At 29.6% G+C, this 18,678-nt stretch overlaps 3 protein-coding genes across 5 annotated transcripts; 1 reads left to right on the top strand and 2 right to left on the bottom strand.

Annotated features, from left to right (window-relative positions):
* Nucleotides 1-1,604: 1,604 nt before the first annotated feature.
* Nucleotides 1,605-3,105, bottom strand: LOC114195657 (uncharacterized). Of its 2 annotated transcripts, none has more exons than XM_028086203.2 (3): nt 2,859-3,105; nt 2,118-2,170; nt 1,605-1,992 (listed from the first exon to the last, which is right to left on the bottom strand). In XM_028086203.2, the coding sequence occupies exons 1-3, from the start codon at nt 2,947-2,949 to the stop codon at nt 1,801-1,803; spliced, it is 336 nt and encodes a 111-aa protein (XP_027942004.1). In that variant the 5' UTR covers nt 2,950-3,105; the 3' UTR covers nt 1,605-1,800. The 2 variants fall into 2 exon arrangements, with proteins under 2 accessions (XP_027942004.1, XP_027942003.1); XM_028086202.2 differs by having other exon boundaries at nt 2,118-2,179; nt 2,859-3,079.
* Nucleotides 3,106-9,510: 6,405 nt separating this feature from the next.
* Nucleotides 9,511-11,374, top strand: LOC114195659 (sugar transporter ERD6-like 16). Its single transcript, XM_085665625.1, has 10 exons — nt 9,511-9,585; nt 9,771-9,830; nt 9,919-9,984; nt 10,110-10,175; nt 10,278-10,297; nt 10,384-10,435; nt 10,528-10,608; nt 10,697-10,781; nt 10,862-10,908; nt 10,997-11,374. Exons 1-10 carry the CDS (start codon nt 9,511-9,513, stop codon nt 11,180-11,182), a joined length of 738 nt encoding a protein of 245 aa, XP_085521751.1. The 3' UTR covers nt 11,183-11,374.
* Nucleotides 11,375-13,618: 2,244 nt separating this feature from the next.
* LOC114195656 (uncharacterized) lies at nt 13,619-15,230 on the bottom strand. Of its 2 annotated transcripts, none has more exons than XM_028086201.1 (4): nt 15,106-15,230; nt 14,881-15,020; nt 14,354-14,406; nt 13,619-14,182 (listed from the first exon to the last, which is right to left on the bottom strand). In XM_028086201.1, the coding sequence occupies exons 1-4, from the start codon at nt 15,117-15,119 to the stop codon at nt 13,970-13,972; spliced, it is 420 nt and encodes a 139-aa protein (XP_027942002.1). In that variant the 5' UTR covers nt 15,120-15,230; the 3' UTR covers nt 13,619-13,969. The 2 variants fall into 2 exon arrangements, with proteins under 2 accessions (XP_027942002.1, XP_027942001.1); XM_028086200.2 differs by having other exon boundaries at nt 14,354-14,415; nt 15,106-15,124.
* Nucleotides 15,231-18,678: the final 3,448 nt, after the last annotated feature.

Here is an 18,678-nt window from a genome sequence, read left to right as displayed (position 1 = left end):
GAATTTTATTTTTTCTAAAAGATTGCCAAAAAAAAAAACTCAGTACATACGACTCACTTTCTATTACCTCTTGAAGATTTCTTGTCGACTAAAATTCGAAGGGAGAATGCAATTATTACGGACAAATTTTAAAAATTCAAAATAGGTTATAATAACTTCATACCATTTAATTTTGTTGATACAATCATAAATTCAGTTATAGATTACCTAGTCACTAGAGAATGTCTCATGGTAGGCCCAAAACCAACTCATACGTAGCCATGACTTTCTAAACCAACAAACTCTTCCGTATTAAGGAGGATAAATTAATAACATATCAAGTGATTCAACAATAATTAGACTTCAACCAAATTTTAGAACTTATATAAAACATTTTAAAATAATAAATTTATAAGTCTTCTTTATATATTATTATATGTAAGACTTAAATTTAAGGTTGTATTCCAAACATGATTTTGTAATAAGTTTAAATGTTAAAAATCAATTTGTGTCGAGTCATGTATGAAAAAGAAAACTCACAATATAAGATGATATATTTGGTGATGAAATTAGATAACTTTTCTCAAAAATCTTGCTGACTTAGGTAAATTTTATTATTGAAGCATCATTGATTATAACTTTATTCAAGTTGAAAGCATTACAGAAATTTGACCAAAAAGATTGGTTGAGAACATTGTAAGAAACGGAGAGTATCAAATCACGTTGGGAAGAAAAAGTGGGGTTGGTTAATAAGAGAGGTCCACTATAAAGCGTGTGATGTTAATATTTTGATGATGACTTAAATTTAACCAAACCCACACTACAAAATTGCACTGGCTAGAATCATCACTTGAGAAACACTTCAAACATTAATCATGGGTTTGTAAAAGCTTAACTTTTCATCTAACTAATATTTGTTCCTTGAAGTACCACCCAATAGGACTTAAAAAAATTATTGAAAAATCATATTTTGACTTTCATCTTCTATTGTCTGACATAATTTAATGTAGACTATTAATTCTTTAAAAAAAATAGTATATTAATTAATTATCCACATTAAATCATGTAAAAAAAATAAAAAAAAATGAAAGTCAAAAATGATATTATCATTTTCCAAGATTATTATTATATATGTATTGCTTGGTCCCATGTTATATGGTTCCATTCATTCCCACGTACAGGTGTTACATCTTTGGAAGACCAAGTTAGCATGACATGCTAGGTATTATTAGGAAGTCAAGAAAAGTGAAATGGGAAAAGAAAAAGTTGATGGGACATGAATTGAAGCACCTCTTTACTTGTAATAGTAGGAATCCTAGTGGCACTGGCTGCTCAAAAAATTTCAGTCATCAAGCTACATTAGAGACAATAATTCTATCTTAAGCACCAAGTGACTCAACAAGTTTAACCCAAAAAATGTGGTATTATTCTTAATCAATTTTGGATTTCAATGGAATGCATACTTGCTTTCACTTCTGATGATGGTTATCTTCAACAACAACTACCATTTAATAAATACTAATATGTATTTAGAGAAAAGAGATTTTGGATTCAATTTTCCTGTTAACAATTAGCGATTGTCGATAAGAAAAACATAAGAAGCTAAAAGAAAAAATAAACATAGGTTGCAGAAACACAAAGCAACAGATAGAAATTTGGCATGATCCTTAGTTATAAGTACATAGGATGCTCAAAGGCACAACTGTTTTAAACAACACTAGCACACAGAATATAAGGACAAGAAGGCACAAAAAAGTGAGTAAACAACGTGTGAGAATGAGTCCTATCTTTATTCTGAGCATGAGCAAATGGTCCAGAAAGTTAGTCAGAATCTCCAGGAGGTGAAGGTGCAGGTTTTGGGATGTATGGAATCAGAGGGGTTCCATGCTCAATAGGATCAGGATATAGAGAGGCCTTTGATCTAGAACCTGGTGGTGGATCAACGGGACTGTAATCAGTCGGAATCATATCATCATTGTTGCTCATAACACTTTCAACATTGTTTCCATTTTCCTGAAATTTCAAAGGGATTCATCTTAGTTTTACATAATCAACCACTAAAATTCATTTGTAATTAGGTTTTTGCTTCCTTAACTACAAAGGTCAAGGGCCTTTAAAGGATTATAAAGCATTCTTACCTTCAGTTTCCTGCTCACTGCAATCACTGTTGCCTTATCACCATAATTGGTCCCTGTGAAATCTGAGATGGTATTACAAAATGTAATGTTAATTATAGATTAAGTTCTCAACAATAAACAATATAATATGCAAAATAATCCGCTTAGTCAAAATGTTAGAAAGAAAGTTGAAAAAAGTATATGTAATTTGGGCAGAAAAAATAATCGAGCATGCAGTATTTTGATTCAATTATATTATACTGTCACACACAGTGTCTTTTACTAACTAATATATGAGCAGTAACATACTTAATACAATCAATTTATCCTTGGAGCAACGCTACCATGTTGTCCGAAGTTTCAATTCAACTTAGTGGATCATGTTTGTAGCGAGAAAACAATCAACAGAATAATAACAAAAACAGTTTGTCTACTGCAGAAAATCGTACACCAGAAAAAAAAAAAGAATGAGATTTTTTCAAAGAGTTTGTGGATTGGAAGCTGCCATCACTAATGCATGCATACCCTTATCTCTTCCAAAGAGAAAAAAAAAAAAAAAAAAACTGAATGAAGCACAAAGAAACATAACTAGTTCAAACACAAAAATTCAAAACACCCCATGTGTCTTTTAACCGACGAGCTTGTCTTACACGGTGATAAATAACAAAACACTTGACAAACAAAGGAATCTAAGATTTACATCATTGGAAGAGATGTAAGTAATTTTCTGAAATAAGAAAGGAAAGAAGATGTGTACTATACCAGGTGTTGCAGTAGTAGGAGTTAAGATGTTGAAGAACATCAAAGTTGCTCCAACCACCAAGAGCAAAGCAAAGAAACCAGAAAGCTTCATGTTAGCAACAGAATGAACCTGCTGAAATGGACAATGTCCTAGGAATGGAGCACTGGTATAATATAGCCCTTGTCCGAAGAAAGAGGTTTTAGTCACCGCCCGCTGGTTCCCAATATTTTATTATTAAACATTTTTGTGAATTGCTTTACTGTGATGATAACGTGCTTGGGTACTCGAATTCCGCAACAAGAAATAGTGACTGCATTAAAGACTCATCAGTGATGACTGATGAGCCTCTTCGTTCCCCAATGGTGTAGTTACAGCTCCAGCAATGGCAATAAAATCTCAACGGGCACCGCAGAGTGAATAATGGCAATGAAACTTCCATGTTGCCCTCTATCATTTACTGGGCTATCCCAATGAATTCTCTCTACACACTTCCCAATCTGCTAACACCACTCCTGCAGTTTTTTTTTTTTTTTTGAAAGGAAAAAAGGTTTTTTCTTTTACACCATTTGACAATCATAGCTTCTTCATCACAACCATCTTCATCTTTGCATCTTTCAGAAACAAATGAGTGAGCCCAGAAGCAAACAGAGAACCACACCCATATTCATTCGCCAAATACAACACAACATAGACTTCATCCCCACAAGCGGATCGACTCAAGGGTGAAATACCTAAATTAGTTGCTCGACTGAAGGCTAAAACACTTAAAACATCAGCTCTGGCCTAACTTAAAAAAGATAATATTTAATTTTTTTAAATACTATTATTTTTTATTAAATTAGTTATAAAATTATATTTTAAAAAAATTAAAAATAATTCTTTTAGAACTAATATTTCTATACTAATTAATTATAAAATTATTTTATTACAAATGTATCTTTATTAAATTTACTATAAAATTAGATTTAATAAGAATAAAATCTTACCATAATATTTGTAGCGCCGATATACTTCTATTAAATTAATTATAATTTTATGTTTGAGAATAAAATTTAATTAAATTATTATTAATATTTTTTAAATTTTTATTAGTATTAAAATTAATATTTAATGAGTTAAAAAAAGTTGAATAAATGTTTACAGGGATAATTAGCTAATTTTGTTAAATTTAAATGTATAGATAAATGCTTTTGTAATAAAGGAACACAGTAAAATAAATTCTGTAATTTTTTATATTAATATATATATATATATATATATATAATTCTTTTTTGATAAAAAAAATCTTTATTACAAATTTTGATTACTATTCTTTTATTTTATATTCATGACTTTATAAATATATATATATATATATATATATATATATATATATATATATATATATTAATTTCATTCTTTAAATCTCATGTTATTTGTGTATCAATCTTATATTTCATTTATGTTTTATTTTTTTATTTGTGTGTTGTTTTTATTTTATTCGTTGAGTTTGTATTAGGTTTAAAAATATGGATTTTTTGTCCAATTTTATTTTTTTTATTTTTTAATTTATGGGTTTTGAGAGTTCTTCTATATATATTTTAATGAAAAATTTAAATTTGGCTTGATTGAATTGTTGAGTTATTAACTAAGTTATGATTTAACCTTTTCCTATATAATGAAAATGAAATCTCTAAAAAAAACATCACTTGGAATTGAAAAACAATGTAAAAGTTAAATAAAATTAATTATAATACTTTTGCATAAAAAAACTCAAAAAATAAATTTTAAATAAAAAATCTTATTTTAAGTACTTACCCATGCTGACAAAGTCCTTCTTCAAAGTTATATCCTTAAATCTTTTGGTGAAATTTTATGCATTTTGTTGAATGCAATACACATGCAAGCAACTTCCTTGAGTTCAGCCAATCATCGATATGTTGAATAATGCACTAATGGAGTTGTGGGGGTTCGATATTAGGCACATGTTTTCTTGAGGTGTAACATGCCTCCTAAGGTTTTTTAGGAAAAAACCAAGCTTTTGTTGTTTCACCGTCAACTAGGGCTGGGTAAAAATAACTGTACTGAACTGAACTACCAAAAACTGCACTGAACTAAAAAATAGTTCGTATGAACTGCACTGAACTAAAAAACAGTTCAGACAAACTGAACTGAACTGTTTTTCTGAAAAATAAACTGGACTGAACTGCACTGCACTATAATATGAATTGTACTGAACTGTTATAAACTGAATTGTTTTATGAACTGCACTATATCAGAACTGAACTGCACTATTTTTTAACTGAACTGCACTATTTTTTACTGAACTGCACTATTCTTGAATTGAACTGCACTATTCTTTAACTTAACTACACTATTTTTGAACCGTTTTTGAATCGAATTGCACTGATTTTGAATAAACTTTACTATTTTTGAACCGAATTGTACTATTTTTGAATCGAATTGCATTGATTTTGAACTGAATTGCACTGTTTTTGAACTGAATTGCACTGTTTTTGAACTGAATTGTATTATTTTGAACCGAATTGCACTAATTACATATGATTGTAATACGCAATAATAATATAAAGTTTATAATTTGAAAGTGCTTAGGAAATAATACTTGAAATAAGCCTCATACTTCAATACACCAAAATCAAAATATTTATACATCTTAATACATAGGTTCTCCAGTAGGTTCTCCCATAAACAACATCAAAATGTTAATACATCTTAATACATCTTCAATCATCTAAATTAATTGCACTTGAAGGTCCCACTTCGTCTTGAGAAGTTATATCTACAAAAAAAAATATATATTTTAGGCTTTCATATAAAGTATCAACCAAAAAATATATAAAGTTTTCATATAAACTCACCTTGCTCAAATTCATCAAGCTCTTTAGGATCCTCATTAAAAAGTATAGAGAAAGGTGTTCCTCTTAACCAATCTTGTGTGCAAACAAGTACTTCCACTATTTTAGGCGTTAGGCAACTACGATAAGGATTAACCACCCTTCCTCCTGTACTGAATGCACACTCTGATGCTACGGTAGAGATGGGAATAGCTAACACCTCTCGAGCCATGTTTGCAAGGATAGGAAATCTAGTTGAGTTGACCTTCCACCAATGTAAAACATCAAGCTCAACTGACTTTGTATAAGGTTCAAGATCCTCTCTCAAATATTTATCAAGCTCTGATATATAATCAAATCTACGTCCTGTAGCTCTTAGGTAGAAGCTCATGCCATGAGGATCATCATCTTCATCATCTAGTTGGGATTCTTGTTGGCTACTTTGAGAACCCTCCTCAACCCCTTGATATTGATCATAAAGTGTTTTTAAAGATGACAATAATTTTGATTTCAATCCACTGGTCATGCTAGGTTCAAATATATAGTCAATGAAGTAATTAACAAAATCCAACTTACTCCTTGGGTCAAGCACAACAGCAATCAATAATAAGATATTAATTCCATTGGGATTTCCCCAATATTTGTCATACTTACCCTTCATCCTCATTGCCATCAATCTTATGCTCACATTAGTACTCTCAGAATATTGTCGAATCTTTTTACCAATTCCAAACACTTCCTTCATATACATATGACTAGTGACATAAGAAGAACCAGAAATCCGCATGGTAGAGTCATAAAACATCTTTAAGAATGGTAGAACAGACCTCGCATATTCCCAATCCTCTTCTAGTGGCACACCACTACTTTTTGCCATTTCAGCACCAAATTTCTTATCTTGCATATCTAGCAAGACAAAGGCATCTTTGTACTTCAAGCTTGCCTCTAACATTAGATAAGTTGAATTCCATATGGTTTCAACATCAAGGCAGACAAGACCTCTATAAGAAATTCCTTCTTGTTCAACACAGGCCTTGAATCTAGCAAATCGAGCTGGAGAAGATTTGACATATTTAACTACACTTCGAATTTTTGAAATTGAATCTTTTATCTCTTTTAACCCATCCTTCACAATCAAACTTAATATATGTGCGCAACAACGCATATGAACATATTCTCCCTTTAAGACAAGACAATTCCATGATAACATCCTTCTTTTGAGGTATTGGACCCCAACATCATTTGCTGTAGCATTATCCACAGTGACACTAAGGACTCGCTTCAACTCCCAGTTATTCAAACAAGCCTCAACATGTTTAGCAATGAGCTCCCCTGAATGACCTGTTGTTTGAGAAAAATTCAAAATTTTCTTATGAAGCTTCCAATCTTCATCAATAAAGTGAGCTGTTAAACTCATGTAGTTTAGGTTTTGGATTGAAGTCCATGTGTCTGTAGTTAAGCAAACCCTCCCACACTGCTTTGATAGAAAAATTTTTAACTTTGCTTTTTCCTCTTCATAGAGTTCCCACATTTCACGCCTCAATGTAGTGCGGGATGGGACCTCAAACCGTGGTTGCAAGGATCGTACAAAGTCACGGAAGTCTTCATCTTCCACAAATCGAAAAGGAAGCTCGGACTTCACAAACATCTTCACCAACTTCATTCGAGATGCATTTTGGTCAAACTTAGAAATTGTTGGTGAAGGGCCAACACTAGCCCCTTCTGTAGTTGATGATGACATTTTTTTCCTTTTGAATGCTTCTCTATTTGGATTTTCCTTGCATCTTATCAAATGATTCCTCATCCCACTTGTTCCAGCCAAATATTTAATCAAATCACCACAGTAATTGCACTTAGCCTTCTTCTCAGAATAAGGGTCTTGTTTGGTAAAATGCTCCCACACATCTGATCGACCTTTACTATGCTCAGTTGATGATGTAGCCATAAAAGGAGGTAAAGGATCAATCCCAGAAGTAGCTGGTGTGAGAGTTTCGACAGTTTCTGGCAATGTAAAATCCATCTGATCCAAGATTGCAGCTTATAAACTTGATTGTTTTGTTCTCCAACCTGAATTCATCTTCTCCAACCTGATTACATATTTATATCAGTAAAAAAAAAAAGAAATGTTCCAAGAGACCATTGGCTACTTTTCATGTTAAATTTCATAACAACTCCTAGTGTTTACTTCAAAGAAATTTTGAAAAATGGAAATTTTTTTCCAAAGATGATATTTCTAGGCCCATATTCCAACAAAGCCTAAGTCTGTAGCTGTTAGATTATTGTTTAGGCTTGTATGTGGCTTTACTATTGTAGAACATGCATGTTTTCATTGTATTAGGCTATTAGGAGTTATTAATAATGGACAGTTTTCAACAGAGCATTTATGTGCTCTTAAACTTCTGCATTTCAATCATGTCACATTGGTTATAAGGGGAAGAACTGAGGAAACAAATAGGTGCTGCAGCTTACATTGAGTGTAGTTCAAAGACTCAACAGGTAGTGGCTTTAAATTTAACTATTTTTGTTTTTATGCACTACTTATTGTTGCTATGACTTTTAAAATTTGTACCTAAATTTGTACATTGTGGGCAAAGTAGAACAAGTAATTTGAGATTACAAATGCATTGAACACTTACTATTATCAAGGGTAGGAAAAATTTCCTTTATTCCCTTAATACACTGGATGTGCCTCAATTTTGAAGACCTAACTTTCAAATCATATTTATGTGCGTATTACCTAAGTTCGTATTCCAAACATATAAATATAGATAGAAGAATTGATTGAAATAGTACGGTACCAATTCAATGCTTAACATGTCACTTCTGTGCATAAGGGCAAAATCAGCAAGCATGTGGTAGTTTCTTCTGCACTCAATTTCATTTTCGTCTTTTAGAAGTTGGGAAATATGGCGTGGAGGCTTTTAGCATTACGCCCTCTCACTAAAATTCAATTCCACAACATTCTCTCCTCCAATTCCTCATTTCCAAAAACAAGGTACTAATTTCAAACCTTGTTTTACATTTCTAGGACTAGTCTTGTATTACACTACTTATCATTTTTGAGTTTTTTAATCTTTGCTTTAGTTTATAATATTGTGAGAATAAAAGAAACATAATTGAAACATCCCAAGGTTGTAGAGAAACAGTATCAGGATTCTGAGAAGGCCCCAAGTGGTAATGAGGGTGATGGCAATGCCAAAGTAAATAGGAAAAGATTGAAGGGGAAAAGAGTAGTTGTAAGATGGCTCAAGTTCTTTCGATTTAAGAAGAAGAAAGAGTATGAAAGGATGACAGCAGAGGAAAATTTTTTATACAAATTGTTGAAATTAAGTTCAATTTTTTATTTTTTTACTTGTATATCGACCCTTTCTATTGTTTTCAAATAGTATGTATGGTTTTGAACCTTTGCCTCCCTATGCTTGCTATATCTATACATACGTTTGTATTTCTTATTAGTATTTTTCATACCACTCTTGATAAAAATATATCTGTTGCTGTTGGAAAATTTGTCATGGAATAGTGTTTTGTTATAATGTATGCTAAAACATATTGCTTAAGAAATCATCTGGAACACTAGAAGCCTCTCAAGCAATATTTTGTGCAAAGAATGTAGAGATAAATTTATTGTTCTCTGTATTTAATATTGGAATCCTGCTCTATAACTATTCAAATCTTTAAATACATAATTTCAGTAACATAAACATGAATTAAGCCTTTCAATGTTTAATGATGATTTACAGAACTATTTTAGTGCATTCATTTTTATAATAAGTTAACAACTTGCCATCTAATTCAAGTATTTTTTTTCTCTTATAATTTGCATAGAATTTGTCAAAATATGTTTGGTAAATTGTCTTTGAGGATATCTAGATTTTTGAGAGAGACATTGTTTGGTACTGAACCCGAAATCAGGGTAAAAGTGTAATCTTTATATCTTAAAAGTCAATCTCTGCCCTAGCATAGTATCTATGTGATACATACAGATATGTTGTACATAAAATTTCTTGACTGTAATAATATTATTTAAAGTTCATATTAAAGATCAGTTCTTATTCACAATATAATGCATATTAAACTGTTACTGTTCATGTGAAACAGGCTATGAGGATTTCAACAGGTTTTTGCATTACAGGATGGTTAGCTGTCTTTTTCTCAAAGGTATTCATTTTCTGCATATATGTGCTCATATGAAGAAAAGTTGTGGCAAAATACTAGATAGGTTTTTATTCTTTTCTATCTATTGCAGAGTTCTTACTCCCTTGACTTGGGAAGATTTTCCACAGGGTACGGCATTGGAATTATCTCATACGTGGTAACTAATTTTGATAATCACTTATTCCATTCATAAAGTTTAGGCTAACTTAAATATGTTTGTTTATTCATATATGTTTCCTCTTCACTATAGTATATATAACAAAAATATGTATAATGTAACAGGTTCCTGTGTACATAGTAGAAATAGCTCCCAAACATTTTCGAGGAGGACTTGCAACAACAAATCAGGTGAAGAAATATTAGGAACTTTCCTATCTTGTTCTATATTTAAATTTCAAGAGTTAAGTGCAAGTGAGTTGAATTTTGACTCTGACTCTGATTGATTTGCAGCTTTTGATTGTTACTGGAATGTCTGTTTCATTCTTAATACTAGTTTTGAATTGTAGGCTAAGGTGTAACAAATTATGGATACAAAAAGGGTATAACTTGCTTTAAGGAGTCTTCGGGGTAAAGATGTGGATATTTCTCATGAAGCTGCTGAAATTCTGGTACATACAAAGATGATTGAGAACCTTCAGAGAAATTTCAAAACAACTTGACATGTTTTTGACCTTAGCTAATTCTTTTTTTGGCTCAATAGGATTATATTGAAACTTTTCAAAGCCTTCCAAAGACTAACCTATTGGATTTGTTCCAAAGCAAATATGTGCGCTCTTTGGTTGTAAGTAACACACTTCTCTTGCAGAAATCTAGTGGCAATGAACATAATTGCTCAAAAGATCTAAATTGCATTTTTGTCTCAATTTCAGATTGGGGTTGGGTTAATGGCATGTCAACAATCTGTTGGAATTAACGGCATAGGATTCTACACAGCTGAGACTTTTGTAGCAGCTGGTAAGTGAGAAGAGTCAGAAGAAACCAGTTTCTTCGGTTTGTTTTGTCACACTTATTTTTTTCAACTGTTGAGTTTGCAGGATTTTCTTCAGGAAAAGCTGGAACCATAGCATATGCTTGTATGCAGGTAGTTCATCCCTCCACTAGTTTCTCACAAATCAATAGCGTGAATACCATTATTGTGTCTGAACTTCACCAGTTACAATGAATGACAGGTTCCATTTACTATATTGGGAGCAATTTTGATGGATAGGTCTGGAAGAAGGCCTCTTATAATGGTAAATGGGGATTGGACCACTAAAATTATTTGTATTCATTATCAACTCAGAAACTCTGGACAAGTTAGCAATTTGGTGAGGAATGGTATCACTGAAACTGTTGTTACTAACATCCAGAGTTAGCAAATTGGGAAAAGATGAGAAATTGAGTGTGAAGAGTACCTTTTATGCCATGATTTCTTTCTCAACTGGGTTTCAAGTTGTTGACGAACAAATCCCTAACAGCAGGTTCATCCCAAAAGATTAGAATGATCGAATTGGAGAAAAAAGAAGAAGCGAAATGAAAACCTAAAGATATAAAGAGATCACCTTCGACGGCAACAATCTTCAACGGCGGCGAAACCTTCGACGGCGGCGAAACCTTCGACGGCGGCGAAATCTTCGACGGCGGTACAACCTTCGACGGCGGCGAGGCGACGGAGACAGGATCTGTTTTGGTCGTGGTTGAATCTCGGTGGAGAAAAAAGAAGAAGTGTGTGTGGACTGATCGGGATCGAAGACAAAGTAAAAAATCACAGTTCAGTGCACTGGATGTGAACAGTTAACTGTTTACAGTACAATTTTTCTAACTTTAACTACAAAACAATACAGTTTAATTTTACTGTTAATAATTCAGTTATTTTTGGTTTAAAACAGTACAATTAACCTAAGTACAGTACAATTCAGTTATTTTTGCCCAGCCGTACCGTCAACTATAGCTAAACCCTCGACTAAAGAAATACTTAGTCTTCTCACTCAACTCCCTCATCCTCTTCCACAAACTCAAACCCTATCCCATGGTCACCAACAATGCTATATTGTGGAGGAATTATGAAACGGACAAGCATCGCAAATAGTCCATATGGTTATAGCCTATACTTTAGATCAGACACTACTGTCACCATGTTAATCCTCCACAATTTCACTTTGAATGAGCTTCTACAAAAAATAAACCAAAGAATACATTGTGTGGACTATTTTATAGTAATTGTAATTGACTACTTTCATCCAGTCAGGGTAGTTAATAACAAGCTTATCCATTATACAATTGGAATCAAATCAGATAATGATATTGTACAAATGATCAACCATCGAAAAAAAGTTTAACGTATAGACTCATATTTGCATCATCCCTACACTTAGAAATACATTAAACTATTCATCTAAACAAAATATATATATATATATATATATATATATATATATATATATATATATATATATATATATATATATATATATATATATATATACCAACTTGTGAAGAACTATGGAAAGATGTGAAACCTTGGATACATCCAAATCCAAAACCTGATACAAGAAGATTTAGACATCCATTTGTGTAATTTTTAAGTTTCAATTATGTCAATTGTATTGTGTTAGATGTAATTGCTTTCATTGAGTAACTATATTTCCTATTTTATCCTTTTCAATTTCATTATTATAAATTCTCTAATTCAAAAAGATATTACAAAAAAGAGAAACCATATTGTATTACAAATCCTATTTCAATTTCATAATACATTTTCCATTTCTTAATTTTTATTCCCATTTCCTATTGTACAAAAAATCAAAATCAAAATAATTATTTAAAAACAATAATTTAACAAAATCCAACCAATTGAACATTTTAGTGCTTCAACAACAAATTTTAACTCAATTATCTATTCCTTTATTTTTAAAATGTAAATTTAATAATGTACACATTGCATTTAATTTTTCTACAAAACTATAAATCATCAATTGCTAATTTATAAACTTTCAATAACAAAATAATAATCAAATTATTTATTTAACAATATTATTATACATTTTTCAATACTATATCAACTTATTATAATGTTTACATATATATATATATATATATATACACTTTTTTCCTTCCATTTTTTTTGAAAAAACAAAAAAAAAAATCCAGCTCATAATTTGGTTCTCAGAAAATCAAATTTCTACTAGTTTCCAGGCCGAATTAAGGAAATGGGGTGGTCAGAATTTCGCATTCCGGAAACCGAATTTTGACACATAATGAAAAGTGTGTTACTCATGTAAATAAAAGACACATTATGCTTTTTGGGGAACATAAAAAGGAACCTTGCTGCATGGGAAAAAAAATCTTCATTTTTCATCTAAAAGTTTAAAACAACGTATTTATGATTTTTTTTTTCTTATGCTTAACGTTTTCATTTAAAAAAGTTAGACTTAGATTTCCAAACATAAACATTTTTTGTATACATTACATGAGTTGAAACTAATCAAATACTCTATTTATATATAATTCTTTCTTGGAGATAAAAAATAAGATTGGTACGAGTTTAAATAGGCTATAACTTCTTATTTACTAATTCCCTCTCTCTCAGTAACTCTTACCAACTTGATATCTGGTGGAAAATGAGTGAAAAAAAAACAACCAAAGCTAAAATAACTGTCTCATTCATAAAATTCCAGTCAAAAGTAATAGTCATCAAAAGGGTCTAAGCTTGCTAGATATATATATACCATATATTGCTTCCATTTGGCACAATCTATCTCAATTTCAATGAGATACTATGCAATTCTATAACAGAGTAAATTCACATCACGTAAGAAGAAAGGATATATATCATGTAAAAGAAAAATAAACATACAGAAGTTGCACAAACACAAACTAACAGAAATAGAAATTGACATGATCCTTAGTTATAAGTAGGTACATTGGCCACTGCATAGGATGCTAAAAGGCACAACTGTTCTTTCACAACACTAGCACAAAGACGCACAGAAAAGTGAGTAAACAACGTGTGAGAATGAGTCCTATCTTTATTTTCAGCACGAGAAATGCTAGCAACACAAACTTTGAACAATTTCTTATTTCCCCATCAAAAGAAATATGTTAAAAGAGTGTGAATAGCGTTCCTCTTGTGAGCATAGCATATAGTTGAAGAGATGAGAAAGTTAGTCAGAATCTCCAGGTTTAGGAGGATGATCAGGAGGTAAAGGTTTTGGTATGTATGGATTCAGAGGGCTTCCATGCTGAATAGGTCCAGGATTTAAAGATGCCTTTGGTCTAGAATTTGGTGGTGGATCAACGGGATAGTAATCGGTCAGAATCACTCGACTCATATCATCATTCTTGCTCATACCACTCTTAACATTCTTTCCATTTTCCTGAAATTTTTCAAAGGCAACAGTTTGATTATTCTTCTTGTTAGTGCACAGAGTTTTACAAAATCAGCAAGTAAAATTCATCTTAGTTTTACTTGTGAGGTAGTTAATTAGGGTTGATTCTTTAACCAGAAAGGTCAAGGGCAAGAGCTTCTTAAGTCCAAGCATTCATACCTTCAGTTTCCTGCTCACTGCAACCAGTGTTGCCTTATCACCATAATTGGTCCCTGTGAATTCTGAGATGGTATTAAAAAAATGTCAGGTTAATTTAATTATACATGTAGTTCTCAACAATCTCAACAGTATAATCTGCATGATATATCTCCTTAGTCAAAGTGATAGAAGAAAGTTAAAAAAAGTAATATTAGTTGATGCATGCAATACTTTGATTCAATTATACTGTCACACACAACATCAAAATGCAGATAAAGATATATAAGAGGAAAAATCATCAGTGTCTTCTACTAACTAGTATATGAGGAGTAACAAAAACAGTGCCTACTGCAGAAAATCGTAAAGAAGATGTTTTCCAAGAGTTTGTGGAATATTGGAAGCTGCCATCACTATGCATGCATACTCTTAACTCTTAAAAGATATCCAAAGTAAAAAGGAAGAAAAAAAAGGAATAAATCTAAGATTAGCATTACTGGAAGAGATCTAAGTAGTTTTCTGAAATAAAAAAGGAAAGAAGATGTGTGTACCAGGTGTTGCAGTAGTAGGAATTAAGATGTTGAAGAACACCACAGTTGCTCCAACCACCAAGAGCAAAGAAAAGAAAGCAGAAACCTTCATGTTAGCAACACAATGAACCTGAAGTGAACAATGTCCTTGAAGTGAAGTACTGATATAAAGGAAGAAAGAGGTTTTAGTCACTGGTGGTTGATGAAACCAAAGTCCACTTCAAAACGCGGAAAGATGAAACCTACCTACTATTATTCATGAACTGGTTCCCAATATTTTATAATTAGACACTTTTGTGAAGTTGCTTTTCTCTGATGATATGATGATAGCGTGTTTGGGGGCTCGAATTCCACAACAAGCATTGGTGAGTGCATTAAAGACTCATCACTCATCACTCTTCAGCCTCTTCCTTCCCCACTGCGATAGTTACAGCTCCAGCAATGGCAATAAAATCTCCACAGGCATCGCAGTTAATAATGGCAATGAAAGTTCCATGCTGCTCTCTATAATAAAAACTTGCCACATTATTTTTGGGGTGTACCAATAAATTCTCTATACACTTCCCAATCTGTTCACACCACTTCTCTACTTATTTTTTTATAAAAGAAAACATATTTTTCATATATATTTTTAATCCGTTTAATATTGAAATTCATTTTTTTCTAAAATTGATTGTATTTTATTTTGATTCTCAAGTTTTAAAAATAAATGAATACAATTTTTTTAATTTAATTAGTTACATTTTGAGTTATTTTTTATTTATTTATCTTTGATACGTTCTAACTTCGACATTAAATAAAAAACACGCTTGATAAGAAAAGATATATTTATTTTTAAGGTTTTTAAATTAAAATATATTAAAATTTGGGACAAAATCAAATTTCAATCTTTCTGTGAAGAAGTAAAAGTATACTTAATTTCCTTTTTTAATCTTTTTCTCTGTTACTCTTGATCTTCATTAACACAAAAACAATTGACAACAATAACGTGTGATGAACAACTTTGTAAGTAGAATGATGTCATGTATGTTGTTACATGTTAAAATACACATTTGGTATAAGTTTTTAAAATTTAACAATTTCAATCCAACAAAATATATCATCCATTTAGTAACAAAAGAATGCTGACACATCTTTCTTTTATAACAAAGTTAAAATTTATAATTTAATTAACGTTAATATTGGTGGTTTATATAAATATTAGATTTCCGTTTAATTAATTGAATACTTTTGTGAAATCTTAGCTAAATCTACATCTTTAACACATATTAATAGGTCAAAATATTTGATTTTTTTTATACATTTTCTTAAAGATTATCAATAGACAAATCAATAACATTTGTTTCATATTGTCATTCTTACTCGACTCTAGTCTAAACTTACTGAATGATTCTAAAATGGACCATGTTCCTAAAACCTTCTTATGAGTGTACAAATTAATTTTATTCAAACTAATAATTTAATTAACTTATTTAAAAATTAAAGTTGCCCTAAACTATATGTTATGTTTCAGTTAATCCTTTATTTCCATTAATAATATTTAGATTTATAAATACATGAATGAAATTTTTAGTAATATTAAATCATCAATTATACTTATGTTATTATCTTTAATTAGATAAGAGTTCATTTTGAAAATTGGATCTCAAAATATTTAGATCGATGGTTTTTTACTTATTCATAATAGACTATTAAGTTTGACAGAAATAAACTATTTAAACTAAATACTATTTTTCAAGAAGATATTAAAATATATATTTAATAATAAAATATAATGGAAATACTAAATCAAATTAGAAAAAATATTAGCTAACTACATATAAATTTGGTATATATAGATAAACTATATTCACCCAAACCCACATATCCAAGAATGGATAATTATTAAAGATGTGTGTTTGGGGACTCTCATTCCACTACGACCTTTAATCACTACATTAAAGTCAAACCTGCTCAATTCAATTTCAATAAAAAAGAAAAAAACTTTTGAAACAAAAGATTATTGTGCATTCAATGTCTGTTATGGAAGCTGGAGTCTTAATAAATGAATGTATTACTGGGAGAAGCTGGAGTATTTTATTAGTCTTATTTTGTTACCTAATAATTTGAACCCATATTCTTGAACACCAAGAATATATATGTTTTTTTTTAAGATATGGATAAGCAATGCCCTTTAAGAATTATCCACTTTAAAGAGATATAAGGAGTCTTATATAAATCTTTTTAAATATAATTAAGAAAACGTTACATATTTTAGAGATTCCATTTTTGTAACAAAATTTAAAGTAGTTCTTTTATTTTCTATTTGACTCATTTAAGTTTATATTTTAAAAAATTGGTTATAATTAGGTTATTTTGGTTAATACTATATTGACGATATTAATTATGTTTTATGTGTAGGTATGTATTTTTTTTTCTTATTTCACTATTTTTTTTAATAGATTAAGCACTCAAATTTTGTAAACTACCTAGAGAGTAAATTATGATAATATTCTCTTTTATAAATTATGTTAACAATTTTTTTTTTATCATTATAATATATAATAAATGTAATATTTTTAAAAAATTTTGAAGATGTGTTTCATAAAAGAAAAAAAAATCATAATGTAACGTTTTCAAAATAAATATATTAATATAATCTATTCAGATCATATTTTTTCAGAAATTAAAATTACTTTTACATAGATAATATATATACAAAAATTCATATTAATTTAAAATTATTAGATATTTTAATTATGTTAGTAAGTTTCTAGATTTGAAACCTCTATAGATGGTATTAGGTTGTTATGGTGTTACGTTTGTTAGAATAAAATATAAAATTATAATATATTCTTAATTTTTAATTCAAATTATAAAATTATAGTTTTTTAATTATTCAATTTGAATTAAAATAACAAAATTATAAAAATGTATAATTATATAATTATAAAATCATAAAATCATAAATTATAAAATTTTAAATAATAAAATTTTAAAATAATAAAATAATAGAATGGTATATGGTGACACAGACCAGCAAAATAATAATTTCATTGATCACTTAACCGTTACATCATTTAATTAATCGAAAGTTAACATAAACTTAATTAAAAAAATTATATTTATTGAATATGTAGTAGACAAAATTTTTTTTATCAAAAACTTAATTAAAAATGTATAAATTTATAGAAAATTAGAAAGTAATTAAGTTTAAAATATAAATCAAAATAAAAAGATAGTTATACATGTACAATTTCACAAAATTTAGAAAATGATCAGTTTCATTTGAATTTTATTTTATCATATAACTAAGAAAAACAAAATAAATAAAAAAAAACTTTCGCTTTATTAAGTTAAATATATTTTTGTTTTTTATTGAGTGAATTTTTGAAATAATTTATTTTGAAATTTTAGATCAATCAAATTATTTATTTTTTAAAATACGTAAATTTTATCTTTTTAATTTAATTTTATTAAATATATTTGATGTTGGACTAATGTTATTTTTTTAAAATATGTAAATTTTATTATTTTAATTCAATTTTATTAGATTTAGTTGATGTTTTATATATATATATATATATATATATTTTGTAAAATTGTATTTGAGTTTTTTAATATTTATAAAATATATAAAAAATTATATAAATTTAATAAAATTTGATTATAATAATTAAATTCATGTATCTTAAAATATAAATAATTAAATTAATATAAAATTTTAAAATGTACTAATTCTACGGTGGATTATAAAAATTTAGGTATTGAAAATATATTTATCCCTTTTCTATGTAAAAGAGAGCGAAACTACATATGCAATACCCCCTCTTCTTGATC

The sequence above is a fragment of the Vigna unguiculata genome, chromosome 8 (assembly GCF_037176805.1).
Source record: "Vigna unguiculata cultivar grain cowpea cultivar isolate G323 ecotype 2 chromosome 8, ASM3717680v1, whole genome shotgun sequence".
In the NCBI taxonomy this organism is placed as follows: domain Eukaryota; kingdom Viridiplantae; phylum Streptophyta; class Magnoliopsida; order Fabales; family Fabaceae; genus Vigna; species Vigna unguiculata.
This window is presented reverse-complemented; position numbering and strand designations above follow the sequence as displayed.

Excerpts from the sequence above, each read along its gene's own strand:
- LOC114195657 (XM_028086202.2), bottom strand. The coding sequence starts at position 2,949 with ATGAAGCTTTCTGGTTTCTTTGCTTTGCTCTTGGTGGTTGGAGCAACT. Across the intron at positions 2,180-2,858 it reads TCCTACTACTGCAACACCTG|ATTTCACAGGGACCAATTAT; the intron begins GTATAGTACACA and ends ATACCATCTCAG. Across the intron at positions 1,993-2,117 it reads CAGTGAGCAGGAAACTGAAG|GAAAATGGAAACAATGTTGA; the intron begins GTAAGAATGCTT and ends TTGAAATTTCAG.
- LOC114195659 (XM_085665625.1), top strand. The coding sequence starts at position 9,511 with ATGTTTGGTAAATTGTCTTTGAGGATATCTAGATTTTTGAGAGAGACA. Across the intron at positions 10,609-10,696 it reads AATATGTGCGCTCTTTGGTT|ATTGGGGTTGGGTTAATGGC; the intron begins GTAAGTAACACA and ends TCTCAATTTCAG. Across the intron at positions 10,782-10,861 it reads TGAGACTTTTGTAGCAGCTG|GATTTTCTTCAGGAAAAGCT; the intron begins GTAAGTGAGAAG and ends TTGAGTTTGCAG.
- LOC114195656 (XM_028086200.2), bottom strand. Across the intron at positions 14,416-14,880 it reads TCCTACTACTGCAACACCTG|AATTCACAGGGACCAATTAT; the intron begins GTACACACATCT and ends ATACCATCTCAG. Across the intron at positions 14,183-14,353 it reads CAGTGAGCAGGAAACTGAAG|GAAAATGGAAAGAATGTTAA; the intron begins GTATGAATGCTT and ends GAAAAATTTCAG.